The 20,738-nt window shown below is 44.5% G+C and overlaps 1 protein-coding gene across 1 annotated transcript in view; it reads right to left on the bottom strand.

The window, feature by feature from the left end:
• Positions 1–20,738, bottom strand: part of LOC135875172 (ras-related protein Rab-10-like) — a 53,491-nt gene that overhangs the window by 18,027 nt on the left and 14,726 nt on the right. Inside the window, exons 2-4 of the mRNA XM_065400165.1 lie at positions 18,935–18,995; positions 17,192–17,330; positions 1,475–1,564 (exon numbers count right to left, since the gene is read on the bottom strand). Of these exons, the coding sequence (XP_065256237.1) occupies positions 1,475–1,564; positions 17,192–17,330; positions 18,935–18,995 (290 nt within the window). The remainder of the gene's footprint in view (positions 1–1,474; positions 1,565–17,191; positions 17,331–18,934; positions 18,996–20,738) is intronic.

The following is a 20,738-nucleotide window of genomic DNA, read 5'->3' as shown; positions in this document are numbered from 1 at the left end:
GTGGAGGCTGCTGTCCTGGAGCCCAGCTCTGAAGGCAGAGCCACCGCCAGCAGCAGCACAAAAGTAAGAATGACATGACCCTCAGTCAGCACTGCCACTCTCTGGCCACTCAGCTCTGAAGGCAGCAGCACAGAAATAAGGGTGGCATGGTATGGTATTGCCACTCTTACTTCTGCACTGCTGCTGGCGGGGCACCGCCATCAGAGCTGGGCGCCCAGCCACCAGCCGCCACTCTCCAGCCACTCAGCTCTGTAGGCAGCGCAGAAGTAAGGCTGGCAATACCGTGGCCCCCCTAAAATAACCTTGCAACCCCCCTGCAACTCCCTTTTAGGTCAGGACCCCCAATTTAAGAAACGCTGGTCTCCCCCATGAAATCTGGATAGTATAGGGTAAAAGCACACAAAAGACCAGATTTCATGGTGGGAGACCAGATTTCACAGTCCGTGATGCATTTTTCATGGCCGTGAATTTGGTAGGGCCCTACCTATAGCAGTGGCTCTCAACCTTTTCAGACTACTGTACCCTTTTCAGCAGTCTGATTTGTTTTGCGTACCCCCAAGTTTCATCTCACTTCAAATCTACTTGCTTACCAAATCAAACAGAAAAATATAGTAAGTGTCACAAGCACACTGTTACTGAAAAAGTTTCCTTACTTTCTCATTTTTACCATATAATTATAAAATAAATCAATTGGAATACAAATATTGTACTTACATTTCAGTGTATAGTATATAGAGCAGTATAAACAAGTCATTGTCTATATGAAATTTTAGTTTGTACTGACTTCGCTAGTGCTTTTTACGTAGCCTGTTGTAAAACTGGGCATATATGTGGATGAGTTGATGTACCCCCTAAAAGACCTCTGCATACCCAAATTTGCAGTCGTTGGGCCTATTTTTCCTCTCATTGATTGATACTAAGTGATATTGTTAAGGAAGTGATATTTTTATTTCATAGACTCAAAGGGGTACAATAGAGTAACGCAACTCCAGACTTTCTGTTGCTTGTGGTCTTGTGAACAAGACAATGAAAATCATGCCTTAAAGACAGCAATGCAAGAGTCATAGATACTGTTGACGAAGATTACAGATATATCATGTTTTAGAAAAATGCCATGGAATGAAATAAGTATTGTATTTTAACATCCCACTTAAAAACAATAACCTGAAAATGCAGACTCCAAACTATTTTTAAAGTCTAACTCTGAAATAAAAGAGTTTTCAGGTGTTATGCTAGAAAGTATACAATAAAAATGTTTTAAAGTTAAACTTTTATAATAATCAGTGTTCTAAAGATAGCAACTAGTAAAGTTATTGGCCATATTCTGCTAATATATTAAAGAAGTATTCTTTCGCAGCAATTCATAACAAAATATTTGGACTCAGGAACATTTTAGTTTTTAAGGTCAGAGTTCACATTCAAATGCCAAAATACTCTGCAGGGCTAGGAGAAAACACCAGTGATCAATGCCTACCTTTTCTCCTCTATCCTTTGGAATTACACGTTCTGTCTCCTTATCACACTTGTTACCCAACAATACTATATCCACCTCGTCATCTGCTTTCTAATAACAAAAGAAGAGAAACAATATTAACATGTATCATCATGAAGTTTAAAAAACGAAATACACACCCCTTTTTTCATTCTAACCTTCAGCATTTTATTTCTTTGCAATAAAGTGTTAATCTTTGCCCCGACCTTTTCAAGGATAAATAGAGATGCTCCCTAGAGAGCTACAAGGATCCCACTGACAAGGACAGGACATCACAATGTAGAGTAATGCAGAGTGGCAGAATGTGAGCATGTGATGGAGTAGAGTATAATTTTCTGATCCTTTGAAAAGATACAAGGTATATAGCCTCCATCTTCTGATGAATGCTTGATGCTGATGATTTGGGAGGCAGGAAATGCCCCTAACTCAAGTCCCCTTAGAGCAGTGTTTCCCAAACTTGGGACGCCGCTTGTTTAGGGAAAGCCCCCGGCGGGGTGGGCCGGTTTGTTTACCTGCCACGTCCGCAGGTCTGGCCAATCGCGGCTCCCACTGGCCGCGGTTCACTGCTCCAGGCCAATGGGAGCTGCTGGAAGCGGTGGCCCTTGACCTGCGCCGCTTCCAGCAGCTCCCATTGGCCTGGAGCAGTGAACCGCGGGCAGTGGGAGACGCGATCGGCCGAACCTGCGGACGTGGCAGGTAAACAAACCGGCCCGGACCGCCGGGGGCTTTCCCTAAACAAGCGGCGTCCCAAGTTTGGGAAACACTGCCTTAGAGGAATGTGATGCTGGCACATTAGTTAGGTCTACCTTCTAGCACTCGTGCGTACTATGGAAAGAGCTGTCATATTGCCTGAGCCCACGGGGTGAGACAAGAGGCGCCTGGTACCCTCTCTACCTTCCATTCTTGAACATCAGATGGGAGCACTGTGCCCAAAATGTCCAACCTCACCTTGATAAAAGTTAGATTATTCCAAAACCTTCTAAGAAAAGCAACTATAGTCTCATCCTACTCTTACTAAGGTAAATAGCAAAACCTCATCAACCTCAAAAGGAGCAAGATCAAGCCTACTATCCTTTGTCTACAGTCAGTTTTCCTGCTAATCCAGCAAAATTACATACTTTGATACTTTACATTATCATTCTTTTAGGCCAGGCCATCATAACTGTGCATGTCTGAAATGGTGAAAAGGAAAGTGAGAAGTTCAGCAACAGAACCTGGAACTTGCCAACTGTCACGTGTTCTGAAATAAGCAATATTTATAGACATTTAAAACCACTTTTTGTGACTTGAATGATGGCTTCAGTCCAGCTCCTAGTGCACCGGCATCCAGATTACAAAACACTACCATCACACACCACCATCATAACTGCAACTGAGTAAAATGCTTGTCAGTATCAAAAGAGGCCAGGGAATGAATGGGCATGGAGAATGAGTTGCCCTTCCATCTCCAGAGGTGGTCTAAGTAGGTCAAAATTAGGGAAGTTTGTTTTGCTACAGCCAATACGATTAACATATATAGATAAACAGAAACACTTCAGTCTATTGTAGACCCATCACTCCTGAGACCTTCGACAAACTCTAAGGACTAGTCTACACTAGAATCGCTACAGCAGCACAGCTGTACCGATGTAGCGCTGCTAGTATAGACACTCTATGCTGACGGGAGAGAGCTCTGCCATCAGCATAATTACTCCACCTCCCAGATCTCTCCTGCTGACATAGAATCATAGAATATCAGGGTTGGAAGGGACCTCAGGAGGTCATCTAGTCCAACCCCCTGCTCAAAGCAGGACCAACCCCCAGACAGTTTTTTACCCCAGTTCCCTAAATGGCCCCCTCAAGGATTGAACTCACAACCCTGGGTTTAGCAGTCCAATGCTCAAACCACTGAGCTATCCCTCCTCCCCATAGCACTATCCACAATGGTGCTTAGGGCGGTGTAACTTACATTGCTCAGAGGGGTGTTTTTTTCACACCTCTGTGTGACTTAAATTATACCGAAGTGAGGGCTAGTGTGTACAAGTCCCAAAAGGAATATACATCCAACCCGTTCCTCCAACACACACACACACCCCTTCAGAGAAATGCAAAAAAGAATCTTTATTCATTGAAAGATCATAGAATCATTATTTTTAGTATATCTGCACTTTTTACAACTAAGTTGCTTCATTTGAAAAGTATGGCATGAGGCACAATTATTTATTACTAGGGTACACCATTTCATTTTTTTAAATCCACTCTCATTTTAGAGTCAGCTAATCTCATTTCATAACTGCAGATGATGTTCAAGATAATGTTGTATTAAAATGAAGTAAGCTCATCATAAGAGTACAAAGTACAGATCTAAAATAATGAATCAATCTAATCTGGATTAATAGACCAAAATGCTGGCTGTTTCAGAATGCACTGGAGCTTTACTCATTAAGGTCAATGGTTTTCTACATAAAATAACATACATCAGTCCCTAAAATAGGATATAGTAAATAGACAATTTAAACACATCACATAATCAACTTATTTTATTTGAGAGATTTTATGTATCTAAAATTTTTAATGACATTTGACTTTACTTTGAAGTAAAAGGTCAAAAGGAAATGTTAATACTTATTGTGTAAAAATATGGTATTCATGATTTAAATGAATTAATTTCTGTACATACAAAAAGTATAAATATCCTTGCCATAGGAATGTTCTTTCAAAACAGCTTCAAATCGTAAGTAACAACTAAAAAGGCTTAAGACAATGGCTCTTTCAGAAATCTATTATTTCTAATTATATGCTAATTTAATAAAAAGTTTACATTTTTATAGCATCTTTCTACCAAGGATCTCAAAGTGCTTTGCAAATATTATAGCTCTTTTTGGAAGTCTGAAAAAGCTGATAGTCACTGGCCACACCTTCATTTTGGGAAACTAGATGTTAAGCTGAATTTCTACCTTCCCCTTTTTTTTTTTTTTTTTTAAAGTTGGTTATGTAGATGATAGTTTTGGAAATGAAAATCACTACGAATTGCTAAGGCTGAAATCTGACTGTAGCCAGATCCTTAGCTAGTGAAAATCTGCATCAGTAGTGCTATGCTGATTTACACCTGCACAGACTATGGCCCTCTGATTTTTCCTAAAATTCAGGATATTCATGGCCTTTCCTACAGTTACCCAGGAATATCCCTTTGAAAAACCCATAGCCAGAAGTCCCTAACGTTTGGGAGATGGGGGTGGGGGGAGGGAAATGGACCCCTAACTAATTAGCAGCTGTGAATGTGCTACTGCTGAAGTGGCCACTGATGAAGCTACTGCAGCCACAAGTAGGGCTGGGCAGGAAATGGTTTGTGCATTCTGAATTTTTTTTTTTTTTGAAATTTTGAAAATGTTTCCCATCCCAAATCAGGACCATGAAAATGTTAATGAACCAACCAAACAAACAAACAAAAAATTCAGTTTGGGTCAACTGAAAGAAGTTACTCACACTGTGCAATAACAATGGTTCTTCAAGATGTGTGTCCCCACAAGTGCTCCACTCTAGGTGAGCTAGAGCTCTCCTGTGACTTTGAATGGAGATTTCTTATAGCAGTGTCTGTTTCGCCCGTGCATGCGTGTTAGTCAGTCTCCTGCCCCACACTGTTGTTATATAGCACAGCATGGGCGAACCGTGGAAGAGTTCTTTCTCTACTACGAAGCTCTATGGCAAAGAACTCCAAAGCAGAGGGGAAGGAGCTCAGACAGTGAAGCACCCATAGGGACACACATCTCGAAGAACCACATTTTCTGCACAGGGTGAGTAACTGTTTCTTCTTCGTCAAGTAGCGTCCCTACGGGTGCCCCACTCTAGGTGACTACCAAGCAGTACCCTCTAAGGCAGAGGAGGCTTCAGAGTCAAGTCCTGTATGGCGGAAAGTACAGCTGAGCCAAAGACAGTAGTAGAGGCGGAGTCATGTATTATCACATAGTGTTCGGTGAATGAACGTACAGATGCCCAAGTAGCGGCTTTATAAGATTTCGATAATCAGAATGTTCTTGAGGAAGGTAGTAAAAGACGCAATGGATCTTGTAGAATCAGTGCGTATATCCGAAAGTGGCTGAATATTGCAAGACTGGTGACAAGAGTTAATGCAGCTTAATAACCACTTAGAAAGCCTATGTCTAGAGACAACTGATCCTTTTGACCTATCTAATAGCGAGACAAAAACTTGTGGATCTTTCTGAAGGGCTTTGTTCTGTCTACTAGATAGAAGGCCAGGGCTCTCCTGACATCCCGGGCGTGCAGCAGTGCCTCCTGGCAATATGGATGTGGTTTGGGGTGGAAGATAGGCAGGTGAATGGGCTGACTGAGATGGAACTCGGAAGAAACCTTAGGTAAGAATTTGGGGTGTGGCCACAGAATGACTTTGTCTTTAAAGAACACCCGTGAAGGGGGAGTATGCCATCAGGCCCCTATTTCTCCAACCCGTCGTGCCGACAAGATGGCTATCAGGAATGCCATCTTCATTGACAAATATAGCAGTGAGCAGATCGCCCTTCAAACCTCTGGCTATCTTGGGAGGCATTTAAGGACCAGGTTCAGGTCCCATACTGAAGTAGGTTGGACTGGTGGATAGAGGTTTCCCAGCCCTCTGAGAAATCTCATTGTGGTCAGGTGGGCAAAGATGGAATAACCCGGAAAGCCGTGACGGCTGCCAGGTGGACCCTTATGGAGCTCATCGATAGACCAGAGATTTTCAGAGTTACGGTGTATTCCAGTATATCCAAAAGTGACGTGGTCATTGGTGGAATCTGTCTGCAGCCATGCCAGCTGGCAAACTGTATCCATTTTTGAAACTATGTGTACCAAATAGTACACATAGTTTCTTGTTGTGTAATAGTTCTCTTTTTACATCTCCTGAGCAGGCTGTCTCTAATCCTGATCTAAGCCATCAACCAACCATACTTTGAGATGAAGAACCGTGAGTTTGGGATGAAAAATCTTCCCACCCTCCTGGGAGAGAAGATGGAGAGCTGTGTGAAGAGTTATTGGACAGCAAACAGCCAGCTGTAACTGGTAAGGAAGCCATGTTTGTTTGGGCCAGGGCCAGAACTATTAGGATGACTCTGGCTCTGTCTTCCTTTATTTTGAGCATAACTTCGGCTATCAGGGGAGTCACTGGGAATGCATACAGTGGGGCTGATGACCACTGAAGGTGAAAAGCATCCCCTAGGGATTGGTGAACCAATCCACCCCTCAAGGAGGAGTGGTTGCATTTCTTGTTTGACTCTGTGGTGAACAAGTCTACCTGAGGGGTGCCTCATTAACGAAATATGTGGAGGTCTACTTCCCAATTGTGGTCTTGGGAGAAGTGTCTGCTGAGTACATCTGCAGTCATGCTCTGAACCCCTGGGAGATAGACTGCTGTGTTGGCGATCTGGTTGCATATGAACCAATTACAAAGCCTGACAGCCTTGGTGCAAAGGGAGGGGGATCCTGTTCCTCTTTGGCGATTGATGTACAACATGAATGACATTGTCTTCATAATCTTTAGGTGTTTGCCCCTGATTAGCGGTAGGAATCGGAGACAGGCGTATCTGACTACTCTGAGTTCCAAGAGCTTGATGTCTAGCATCCAGGAGGTTGACGTCCACTTGCCCTGGATCGTGTAAGTGTCTAGATGAGCTCCTCACCCTAGCAGAGGGGTATCCATCATTATGATGACCGCTGGGGGAAATAGGACTCTTGTACACACATTGTGATGGTCTTTCCACCAGTTGAGGGATTGTTTTACAGAGGTACGTACGGAAAGAAGCAGATTTAAATTGTGTCTGGTTGGTGAATAGACAATTCTGAGCCACCCTTTAAGGTAGCATATTCAAAGTCTGGCATATTCTGTAATGAAGGTGGGGCTGCCATGTGTCGCAGTAATTGAACACAGTTCTTGACTGTGATTTGGGGGCTGAGCTGAATTGTGTTTGCTATATTGGAAAGAGCCACAAATCTGTGTAGCGGAAGTTAGGTGCTTGCTGTTACTGAATCAAAATGTGTCCTTATGAAATCTAAGTTTTGCACAGGTATCAAGGTGGATTTTTGTATGTTCAATTGCAGGCCCAATTCGAAGAAGAGATCTATGGCTTCAGAAGTTTCCAGAGACATCAGTTCCAAGGAGTGGCCTTTCAGCAACCAGTCGTCCAGGCAAGGGAATACTAAGATACCTTTCCTGCAGAGCTGTGCAGCTACTACCAATTTGACCTTCAAGAAGACCATTAGGGCATATGACAGGCCAAAGGGGAGCACTTGGTATTGAAAATAGTCATGGCCAACCATGAAACATAGGAATTGTTTGTAGGATGGGTGGACAGCGATGTGGAACTATGCATCTTGAAGGTCGAGGGCTGAGAACCAATCCCCTTGTTCTAGTGATGGAATTATCGCTGCAAGTGTCATCATTTTGAATTTCTGTGCCTTCACACAGGTGTGGAGTAGTCTCAGGTCTAGGGTGGGTCTCTAACCTCCACTCTTTATTGGTACCAGGAAGTATCTTGAATAAAACCCCTTTCCTCTGTGCCGCATGGGGACTGGTTCTATAGCTCCCAAACTTAAGAGTGTCTATTTCTTGACAAAGCATGCTCTTATGAGAGGGGACCCTGAAGAGGGATGGGAAAGGGGGGGTTCGTTGGTGGGAGTGAAGTAAAGTGGATCATGTAGTTTGTGGAGATGATCTCCAAAGCCCATTTGTCTGTAGTGATCGACTCCCAGGCTCACCTGAAGTGGTGAAAGCGGTCGCCAAAGAGAGGAAGGCTGGTGAATAGGTGCAGCTGAAGAGGATGAGGATGGCAATTCAGGCCCTTAACCAACCTGTCAAAATTGCTGCTTGGAGGTGGACAGGTGTGAGGCAAGAGGCTGAGAAGAGGACGGTTTCCTTCTCTGAGATCTCTGCCTCTTGTGGTGTGACTCATAGGCTCTCTGGGAGGTAAGGAATTGGACATGGCGGGCTCTCTGGGCTCTTTGAGACTTGCTGAGTTTTCTCTTCTAGGTGGGTGTTGTGACAAAGTTCCTCCTCTACCTTGGTGGGTCCTGCGCTTATTGGCGGATTTGCTCGCCTCAGAGATTCACGGCAGCCCTCAGTTTGGCCACTTTTGTGGCTCAAATCTGCTGTTTTACTCAGATAACCTCATCACCGGCTAGCGTGGGGAAAAGGAAGGCGAACAATTCCCGCAGTCTCTGCTGATCCACCATGTGGGTTGGGGAACAGCCCAGAGACCTTCTCCTCTGGTGGAACCCACAGTCCAGGTCAACTCCTCCTGTGTCTGATCAGGAGTTGGGAGGTTTGGGGGGAACCCGGGCCCGCCCTCTACTCCGGGTTGCAGCCCAGGGCCCTGTGGACTGTAGCTGTCTAGAGTGCCTCCTGGAACAGCTGCGCGACAGCTACAACTCCCTGGGCTACTTCCCCATGGCCTCCTCCCAACACCTTCTTTATCCTCACCACAGGACCTTTCTCCTGGTGTCTGATAATGCTTGTACTCCTCAGTCCTCCAGCAGTACAGTTTCTCACTCTCAGCTCCTAGTGCCTCTTGCTCCCAGCTCCTCGCATGCACACCACAAACTGAAGTGAGGTCCTTTTTAAACTCAGGTGCCTTGATTAGCCAGTCTGTCCTAATAGATTCTAGCAGTTTCTTCTTAATTGGCTGCAGGTGTCAGCTAATTAGCCTGCCTGCCTTAAGTGGTTCCAGCAAGTTCCTGCTTCTTCTGGAACTGTCTCTGTTACTTTACCCAGGGAAAAGGGATCTACTTAATCTGGGACTAATATATCTGCCTTCTAACACTCTCCTGTAGCCCGCCCACTTCCTGGTTCCCAATAGGAACACTCTCCTGTAGCCATCTGGCCTGACCCCGTCACATAATATAAATACCAAGAGAACGCAAGGTAGCGATAGAGGCCTTCAATGTTCACAGAGACTCGTCCATGCTATCTGTGAACAACTTAGACCCATCAAAACCAAAGTCCTCTGCTGTACTCTGGACCTCTTTTGGGAATTTAGAGAGTTGGAGCCAGGAAACTCTTCTAATTACCACCAATGTAGCGATCGAACAGGAGGCGGTAGCAGCAGTGTCAAGGGAGGCTTTTGGGTTGTCCAGGCAAATAGCTGACCCTCTACAATAATTGCCTGGAATGGTTCCCTGTGTTCTGTCGGCAAAAGGTTCATGAAAGACGTCAGCTTGATATAATTCATCTGGTTGTACTTTGCCATCAATGCCTGAAAATTGGCAATTCTAAACCGTAGGGAGACTGAGGAATAAGACTTCCTCCCCAGTAGATCCAGACACTTGTGGTTTCTGTCATGAGGCCTGGTTTTAGCATGGTGCTGCCTACAATGTTCATTCACTGCGTCAACTACCAAGAAGTTAGGTGAGGGATGGGAAAATTAAAATTCTGAGTCCTTTGCGAGGGCGTAATGCTTTTTATCCACTCTTTTGCATATAGACAGAATAGATATTACAGTGTGCCAGGTGATCTTCACTGGGTCCAGCAGAGCTTCATTAACAGGCAGGGCTATGGGGGCTGATGACAGTGAGTGGAGGATGCTGGGCAGCTTAAGATAAGGCTCTGTCACCTCCTTGAGGGGAATCTGTAGGGAGTCTGAGAGTCTCTAGACCAGGTCCTGGAAATGTTTAAAATCATCCCCCAGGGATAGAGAAGGAGGCATGACTGCTTCATCCTGAGGGGAAGAGGAGATATTAGTCATAGGAGACATCCCTTCAACAACTCTAGCCTCCTGTAGGTGATGAAGGTTGCTCCTCTCTATGGCAGGTGACACTTGACACTCTGGAAAACTGTTGGTGATAAGTTGCCCAGGGGTTCCAACATGGCCAGGGAGGAGGTGCATAAAGCATAGGAGGTGGCACCCAAGGATGTTCATATGAGTGAGGCATTGGTGGTAATCATGGGCTGCAAACAGTTGCAGCTTCAACGGAGGCTTCTGGGAAGGGACCTCCATAGGAGTGAGGAGGAGAACCCTGAACTGACACGTAAGAGACCGAGGCGAGGTCTTCATCAGAATCCTCTTCCTCAAGTTCACTCAGGAATGGTGGAGTGCCTGGTACTGGGTGAAGTTCAGGCGATCTGGATGTTCTCGGTACTGACAGCATCTCGGCGCTGAGTAGCGGAGAATCGGGTGTCTCAAATACAGCCAGGTCCTGGGGAAATTGGAATTCCTGCGGTACCATGAGGGTTATCAATATGTAGTGTGACAAAGTTCCTCCTCTATCTTGGTGGGTCCTGCGCTTATTGGCGGATTTTCTTGCCTCAGAGATTCACCATGTGGGTTGGGGAACAGCCCAGAGTCCTTCCCCTCTGGAAGAACCCACAGTCCAGGTCAATTGGGAGGTTTGGGGGGAACCCGGGCCCGCCCTCTACTCCGGGTTCCAGCCCGGGGCCCTGTGGACTGCAGCTGTCTATAGTACCTCCTGTACCAGCTGCATGACAGCTACAACTCCCTGGGCTACTTCCCCATGGCCTCCTCCAAACACCTTCCTTATTCTCACCACAGGACCTTCCTCCTGGTGTCTGATAATGCTTGTGCTCCTCAGTCCTCCAGCAGCACACCCTCTGACTCTCAGCTCCTTGCGCCTCTTGCTCCCAGCTCCTCACACTCGCACCACAAACTGAAGTGAGCTCCTTTTTAAAACCCAGGTGCCCTGATTAGCCTGCCTTAATTGATTCTAGCAGCTTCTTCTTAATTGGCTCCAGGTGTCCTAATTAGCCTGCCTGCCTTAACTGGTTCTAGCAGGTTCCTGATTACTCTAGTGCAGCCCCTGCTCTGGTCACTCAGGGAACAGAAAACTACTCATCCAGTAACCAGTATATTTGCCCTCTACCAAACTCCTGTACCCCACTGGTCTGGGTCTGTCACAGTAGGCTTTGGGCACTTGGAGGGAAGCACAGTCACTGACGGTACCAAAGCTCTTGTGTGCTCCAAGGGAAGCGCGGTCAGTACCCGAGTGGGCTTTTTTGGTACAGGGAAAAGCTCTTCTTGCCACCCCAGTCTGATAACAGTACCTATGGTCTCTCCAGGCCCATGGCTTTGCCGCCTTGAGGTCTAGCTGTGCCCTTGGCACCTGAGGAACCAACAGCCTCAGAAGTACCTGATTGAAGAGCTGGTGAAGCTCAAGATACCAATGACCTCAACGTTTTAGAGGGAGGTTCTCTATCTGGCAAGCCACAGGCACATTCTTTCAAGGACAACTGTCAGAGCTCCATCTCAGGCTGAGCAGTTGAGAAGGAACTGATGGCGGTTTGCCCGCACAATGCTGTATAACAACAGCCTGGGGCACAAGACTGACTAGCATGCGTGTGCGGGCTAAATGGACACTGCTATGAGAAATCTCCAATCAAAGGCACAGAGGGGCGCTCACACACCTAGAATGGAGCACCTGTATGGACACTACTTGAAGAACATTTCATTTAGATTTTGAACTTTTTTTCTTTTTTAAAACCTTTTAAAACTTTTCTTTAATTTAAATTTACTAAAATTCAAAATCAAAGTTGTTTTGACTCTAAGAAGTGAAACTTTCTGTTCAAAAATGTCACAACAATTTCAGAACTTTTTTTTATCCAAGCATAATTCAAGTCAGGAGATTCATTGAAACCAACCCTGGTTTGAAAACAGTTTCAGTTTCAACAAATCGGCATTTTTTGGCAAGAAAAAGGTTTGTTGAAAAATCCCCAAACAACTCTACCCACAATTTCCTTAGGAGCCAACTCATCAGTTCCGCAGTCATTACAATATAACCACAAGGGAGAGCAGCTCAGTAACACAAATCAGAGTGGTCTAGGAGACAAGACTATGCACCAAAGTAAGCATTTTACAGAGAGATTACATCACAGGGGTGTTGGGACAATTAGCCTATGTTTACAATACAAGCTAATGGTGTGATTGCCCTGCTCGGGTACACATACTCGCACTAGCTCTCATTGAGCTAGCACAGGTATAGATAGCAGACTAGTCATGATGCCACTAGTAACAGCAGCGGAGGCAAGGCTGAGTTGTGCCAAATACAAACTTGCCTGAAACCAGGGGCATGTGCTTGGCATGGCTCAGCCATGCCTCTTCTGCTGGTGCCTGTGTTACCACAGCTATGCTGCTATTTATACACAGGCTAGCTCTATGAGAACTAGCATGAGTATGTGTGCATGAGCAGGGGAATCATTCCCCGAGCTCACAGAGTAGATGTAGCCTTAATTACTGTTTATAAAAGAGCTGTACACATGCTAAAACTAACTAATGCACACAACCTTTTCAAGAACTGTCCCCTGACATTTTTTTTAAATGGTATGCAAAGACCCTAGCACGGGGTGGGCTAACTTTTTGGCCCGAGGGCCACATCGAGGTTGCACAATTGTATGGAGGGCCAGGTAGGGAAGGATGTGCCTCCCCAAACAGCCTGGCCCCCTTCCCCTATCCACCCCCTCCCACTTCCTGCCCCCGACTGCCCCCCTCAGAGCCCCCAACCAATTCCAATCCTCCCTGCTCCTTGTCCCCTGACTGGCCCCTCCCGGGACCCCTGCCCCCTGACAGCCCCCCCGGGACTCCCACCCCCATCCAACCCCCCCTGCTCCTCATCACCTGACCACCCCCTCCTGGGACCCCCCGCCCCTAACTGCTCCCCGGGATCCCACCCCCTTATCCAACCCCTCCTGCTCCCTGTTCCGACTGCCCTCCCGACCCCATCCACATCCCCGCCCCCTGACAGGCCCCCTGGGACTCCCACTCCCAACCCTCCCTGTTCCCCATCCCCTGACCGCCCCCCCAGAACCTCCGCCCCATCCAACCACCCCCTCCTCCCTGACTGCCCCCAAGAACCCCCCCACTCCCTTACCCAACCCCCCCGCTCCCGCCCCCTTACCAGCGGGAGCAGCAGGCCAGAGCGCAGCCTGTGCAGCGGCCAGGGGCGGCTCCAGGCACCAGCACAGCAAGCACGTGCCTGGGGCAGCAAGCCACGGGGGGCGGCCTGCCAGTCGCTGTGAGGGCGGCAGTCAGGAGGCCTTCGGCGGCGTGCCTGCGGGAGGTCCGCCGGTCCCGCGGTTTTGGCGGCAATTCGGCAGCGGGTATGCCAAAGCCGAGGGACCGGCAGATCACCCGCAGAAACGTCGCCGAATCCGCGTGACTGCGGACCATCCGCAGGCATGCCGCTGAAGGCCGCCTGACTGCCGTGCTTGGGGCGGCAAAAAACATAGAGCCGCCCCTGCCAATACCAAGGGGCGGCACTCCGCCCACTATTGGGGCGGCACGTCCGGATTTTCAGCGGGAGTTTGGCGGCGAGTCCTTCAGTCCCTCTCTTCCTCTTTGAGCTGCCGCCAAAGTGCCGCCGAAGAGGAAGAGAGGGAGTGAAGGACTCGCCGCCGAACTGCCGCCGAAGAGTGGAGCGGTGCGATTGCGCTGCCGCAGCTTTTTTTTTTTTTTTTTTTGCGCCGCTTGGGGCGGCAGAAAACCTGGAGCCGGCCCTGGCAGGGGGGACAGCGGGGGAGGGGCCGGGGACTAGGCTCCCCAGCTGGGAGCTCAGGAGCCGGGCAGGATAGGCCCGTGGGCCGAATGTGGCCCGCAGGCTGTAGTTTGCCCATGTCTGCCCTAGAATGAGCTCCATCTCATCGGCAGCAGGATGCTGGTGGTGACACAAACACCTCCTTTTCTTATATAAAATTAATCAGTTAAGCCTGGATGTTCCAAAGAATCACCTCACTGACGCTCCAAAATCTCAGGCCACTGTAATTAAACAATTGAATAATTAAATAGTAATCAGGCCAGAAAAAAAGTGAGAATCACTTAATAGGCCAGTGGTTAGGACACTCACCCGAGAGCCGGCAGATCCCTCTTCAACTCCTTTCATCCCATCAGAGTGTGGAAGTACTCAAACCGGAGGACTCGCGCATCCCAGGTGAGTACCCTCACCATTTGGAAAAATGCTATGAGAGAGGTCCTGCTCCTCCTCCTTTTCCTCTCAGCAGCCACTTTGTGTGGAGTTAGGCAGGTGCTAATTCATTCTTGCAAGAATGAGTTGGCACCTAAGCCACCTGGCTCCAGAAGACGGGGCTCCTGGTTGTGGATTGCAAAGAGAGATAGGCACCTCCCTGCAACGTAGACTCTGGACAAGTCTACATCAGCACACTGATGCAGCTGCACTCCTATGGTGCATCTGGTGAAGACCCGCAATGCCGAGGGGAGAGCGCTCTCCCGTCGGCATAATTACTACATCTCAGCAAGAAGCGGAAGCCATGTTGATGGAAGAGCATCACCCACTGACAAAGCGATGTGGAGAACGCGAAACTTGCAATGCTCGGTGAGGGGGGGCTTTTTCACACCCCTGAGCGACTTAAATTAGATTGATTTATGCGGTAGTGTAGACCTGCCCTTAGATGCCAAACTCCATGATTAGATTAGCTGGGTCCCTGCCTTTATCATTCTGGCTTTTGTGGATCCCATCCCTAGGAGCCTCTCTCTCCCATTCATTATACCTATTACATTCCATATTCTGCTGGGTGCAGGGTCATGCTTCTGGTGTAAATTAGTGTAGCCTAAATGCTGATGTAATTTGGGACACCTGCTAACGACCCCAAGGGACTACTGCAAAAATCTAAGATCACTACGGCTTGGGGAAGCTCTGACCACAGCCTTTTCTCCAAGTCATTTTCTTTACAATGACTGCAGAGAAGGTGGATGTCATAGGAGCCATTATGACAACTCTTATGCCACCACAGAATCCCCCTAAACTGAGATCATCTTTCATGGTTGGTTATGCTGTTTTCAGAGCCACTTTCTGACGCTAGCCTGATACAAAGCAATCCTAACACAGGTGAGTCTCTGGGCCATTGTGTCCATGTACAGAGGTTATGCTGGTTCAGATTCCATTTGGGGTACCCACTGTGAATCCTGTTCAAGGCATTCAGGTAGGTAAGGGGAGCGGGTAAGTTTCCTCGAGTGGATTTTGGGCATGGTTATTACTTTTCATATGATAATTTATTTATATAGGTATAGGGAATTCTCAGTCTTTCTGAAGAGTTACACACAACCTCTGAAGCCTGTAAATTATCTTCCGAATCAACAGAAGAAAGGAATATTGTACTAAATTCAGTTTTGTCTGCAATTCTATGAAACTTCTAAAAAAAGATTTCAGTTTTTGAAGTCATTTTCCTGCAATAAACATGCTGTTAATAGGTGCTCTACAGTTCTGATGTAGCCCCACCTGTATTGACTTTGTAAATTAAACTTTTGGTAGTCTTCCTTGAGACTATCTCTATTCAGCTTTGCATGTACTGTCAGAGTATTAAGTTACCTTTAGATTTGAATGTTAAAATAGTCTAAATATTAAAGTTCTTGTATGTCTTGAACTCACTTGAACAGTAATAATAAATTCTGTACTAAAGACAATACATACTTAGTACATTGTTAGTATAAGTGGAGTACAAACACAATATCACTTATAATGTGATATATTAATATACTGATTGGTTAGTTTTGATTGAGGCCAAGTTACTGAATATGGTAATTTACATGGATTGTGATTTTTAATATTTGTAAAAAGGGCATAGAGCAATGCATAGGTGCTTTTAGAATCTGTATTATGTGAATATAAAGAAAATAAATAAATAAAATTGTAAGGTGGATGTTTTAATTGTCTCAACACTCCGATTTGACTGGCTAACATGCAACACAGGAGTTCTCTAACAATACCTTGTACTTACCAAGTGAAATTGCATTACATATTTAATGAAATCTGCACTTTGGTTTTGCCTGCACACTCCTGCACATTTTTAACTTACAGTAGCAACAACAACCTTGGCACTAAGCATTTACTGGGGATTAATGACTCATTTGGGCTACAGCCCTGGCACAGGAGGGACCTCTTCTCCCAGTCAGTAATTAATTATCACAAAATGCCCTGTGTTTTAACAGTTATTGCTTAAAAACACATATTTTACAATGAATGACCCAATATATTTTACCCAAGACACTCCATAAATTGACGGCATACTAGAGTTGGATTAAGTGTTTATTATTCCTGTTCTTCAATTATGAAACTCACTAATTGGCTGTTTCTAGGCTGATCTGCAACAACGATCACCCTGTTCACATTCCTAGAAAATATTTTAAATGGAATATTTTTGTTTTTCACTGTCAATCTAATGTAAGGAGCTAGAACTTTATGAGGAAAGATTAAACAAGATAAATATGAATAGTTTGAATAAGCATCCAAAGGGAACATAGCAGTATACACACACAAAAAAGGCATTATCAAGAAAAATGGAGAGGAACTGTTTAGTTTGATACCTGGGATGAGGTAACTAGGAGTAACTAGGAACAATGGGGTGATCTTCCTGATACAAAGCTAATTAGATCATGAAGCCTTCCCTTTGGTGATGGAAGCTCCATAACTTGAAATATTTAAAACTAGACTTGACAAAAGACGGGGGGAAATAACTGCAGAAAACAATTTGGCATTGATAAACAGATGGTCTGGATGTCCTACTTGTTTTTTTCATCTCTAAGTACTATGAATCTATTACAACAATGGTATACTGCAAGCAAGGCCAGAATGGAATAAGCTCAGGCAAGAGGTATTTAACTGGAGCTGTAATAACAATTTTCATGTATTTATTAAAACATATTAAGTGCAGTAACTCAGGAAATAAAGATGTTAGCTACCCTGAGCAAAATATCAACTGCAGTTAGGTTTTCTTACCTCGTGTATATCTTTCATCCAGCTTGTTATACCTCGAAAACTGTCTGAGTTTGTTATGTCATAGACCAGAACAAAGCCACGTGCTCCACGAAAATAACTAGTACTAATTGTATGGAATTGTTCCTGACCAGCAGTATCCCTGAAATACACCAGAAAGGAGTCACTTGGTACTGCATACATTGAAAGAGTATGGATATGTTTTTTTCAGTGCAACTTAAAGAATACAGCCCCAATTTTGAGCTGTTTTCTGAGAGAGGAGGGGGAACTACGGTAGAGGTGGTAGAATACATGCCATTCTGCAGGGGAAGAGCTGGCAAACTATTTGGGGCATTTATGTTAATATTGCTGACTATTCTAGAGCCTATACTTAAATAAATAAATATACTTAAAAATAGGTTTTGCCTACATTAAATTTTTAACCACAGTGTAATTAAACTTATGTAGCTGCATTTGTACAACCCTTAGTATAGAATGTTTGCACTGGAATAAACTATGACTTCTACTACAGAAGCGTACTTTGGGGTAAGCTGCAGAAGAGCAGCATTTCAGCATCAGTGTGGCTAGATTAGGGTAGCTACACCAATAGCTAAAACCCTATGGGTGAGGTTTTCACTCTTGCCCTTGCCCCTTTGCGCTGGGTAAAGTGGTGTAAAGCTGCTCTAAAATGATTGGATCAGGCTGGGGGACAATTTCCCCAGCACAGACACTTTAGAAGACAGACGTAATGTAGTTTTCTAAGCACCCCTTTGTAAGACCTGCCAAAGGGAGAATGTTGGGGGCAGGCTGGGGTGGGAGGTTTAAGTTGGTGCTGGAGCCATGATATGCAGGCTGCAGAGATTCCAGTCAGCACTATGGCCCATATAGCTTCCTGGGGAGGCGGCTGTAATTTAGAAAGGCCTCCAGAGCTGTCTAGATTATGATAGAGCAGTGGTTCCCAAACTGGGGTTCGTGAATCCCTGGGGGTTCGCGAAATGTTACAGGGGGTTCTCGGGAAAAAATTCCCTAATGGCGGACAGAGCTGTGCCTAGGGACCCTGGGCAGCACGGGACCAGCAGCCCAGAGCCCCTGGACTTCCAAGAGCTAAGCAGATCAAAGCAAGCACATCTATCACACTGAGGAGATTTAAACTTCAAGACTCCTTATAAGAAATGGAAAGGGAGGTGGATATTTTTTGCTGTTTTTAAAATTAAACAGGCAGCTAGTATTGTTTTTTAAATGATTATGAAGAACAAGTTTAAGCTTTGTTGTAACGTGTGTTGTTTGCTTGAACTGCTCAAGACCTGAATGCTTGTATAAGAGGAACTCTTTGAGTTGGCTTCTTAGATACCTTCATGCTGTTTCACATCTGATACTTCTTGATGAAACACAGGAGACTTGTCTTATAACAACCTTATTCAAAGTGATACAAGCTACAAAAGTGAGAGCTTGGAAGAGTGTTGCCATTTTCATAATGTAATAAAAATACTGTCATGATAAATAATTAATAATAAATAGTGTGTAATAAGCATGTCATAAAAACAAATTTTATATTTCCAAGTTCACTGCTGTTAAATGTTTCTAAGATAACTGTTTTTTAAAAAACATGTACTAGTTGTTCTAAACATGGCCTCTTCACCCTAATGCAAGTTTTAATATGATCACTACACTGTAGGAGGACAAATAATCAAAGCTGGACAAGATTTTGCACAGTGTACAGTTCTATAATTTAGTTGGCTTTCATTTGTGGGACAAATTATAACTTACCATATTTGAAGTTTCACTGTTGTATCATTAAATGTTATTGTTTTTACTTTAAAATCAATGCCTAAAAGAAACAAGAAAATCTGTTACATGTCTTGAAATAACATTTATTTCTTATGGAGACTGTTTGTAAACAAAAGTTATTTTGGGGATGTAGAGAAATGGAAGCACACCAACCAACCAACATCAACCAAAAATCATAATAAACCACTAATTGTATATACACAAAACAGAGGTGGGGAAAAAAGAATTATAAGAGTTCTTTTTGATATACATCAGTAATTATATTGAAATTAACTATCAAACTGGTCAAAGTTCTATACTCAGCCACTCATTGTGCATGGTCAACTCGGAAAGTATAACTACAAACCAGCATTAGCTGGCAAGTGACATGACAGCTGTTTGATGGCCCATGCACAAAACTGTCACAATATTGGCAATTTCTGCTAAGGGAATCAGTCCCATAATAATAGTGCTGTAGTTCTGCATGGAGGTTTAGTGACAAATGCTTACATGGCATTTGCTTGCCCTATGCCATTCTTTAGCCTTTACTGCAACATTACTGAAAAGAAGTGTCCAGGATTACATCAACAGAACTAGACGTGAATTAACTGAATTAATTAGGTACAAAGATAAGTGGACACGCATTCAAGTTCAAGTAAAGACCATACCTCTATACTACCCTTCCATCTAAACATTTATGCCTCAAAATCCAAAATGTTTTGGTACTGAAACCTATTTTGGACCTAGTAATATTGCAGTATAGTAATGCCTCTGCAGCCATTATACTGTTTTCCTTAAGGATGTTTTTCTCTATAATTTATCTAGTTTTTCATTACCTATATTATCACAATACCACCCAAAATAGGTGCCAGACAGATGTATGGGAGAATGCATTTTTTGCCTTGAGGAGTTTACAATCCAATAAAAATGAAACTCCAAACATCACACTGGAGTCTGCTATCTACTGAAGTATGAAGGTCCAAAATAAAAAGATGGTATAATTCCCTGCAGTTATACAACTTTTTCAATGACTTTAGCAGTAAAATTTTAAAGAAAACATTTCAAATGAGTTTCAGTCTCAAAATGCAATATCCATTGAGAAACCTCTTCATTCTGTTCATTCATTACAAGTCAACTAGGAGAATACCTTAATGGGCAAAAGGGTATGTATTTCAGTCACATGAGCTCAGCTGAATTAGCTTAATAAAACTGAGAAGTCCTGTTAAAATGCAGGTTAACATGTCTCAAGTTGTGTTAGGTGGCCGTGTTGTAGCCTAGGCTTCTCACTAAGTTAAAACATATCTAGCTAACATGACTTCAAATGTGTCAGCCTACATCTCAATGGGGCTTTTCAACTGTGTTTAAACTAATTTGACTGGGCTAACACAACTGAAAAAGTACACCCTTTTTGCATGTCAAGAAAAGTCCGTATTGTGTTAAAGTGTAATAAAGAGATGTTGTAATGGACATCACTGAAGTTGGGAACCAGAGTGCAATTCTGTTTTTGGTGCTACCATAATACAGATAAATAAATACCTTACACCATAAAAGGATAACCTTATGACGAGAGATACTACATTTCAAACCCTAGAGGACACCTTCAACTGCAAGTTATCTTACCTAATGCTCATGAGTCAAGCCTCAAGCTATCAGAACCTACAGTACTCAGAAGTCTATGCCTACTATATTCTTGAACTGTTGTACCACAGCTGCTTTTTTTTCAGAAGTAAAATCAGCAGCATCTTTAGACTGTCTCGGAAGAATAGCCTTAATAGTCTATCTTCTATAGTCTTCAATTTGTAAA

Source organism: Emys orbicularis, chromosome 2, assembly GCF_028017835.1.
Source record: "Emys orbicularis isolate rEmyOrb1 chromosome 2, rEmyOrb1.hap1, whole genome shotgun sequence".
NCBI classification, from domain to species: domain Eukaryota; kingdom Metazoa; phylum Chordata; order Testudines; family Emydidae; genus Emys; species Emys orbicularis.
This window is presented reverse-complemented; position numbering and strand designations above follow the sequence as displayed.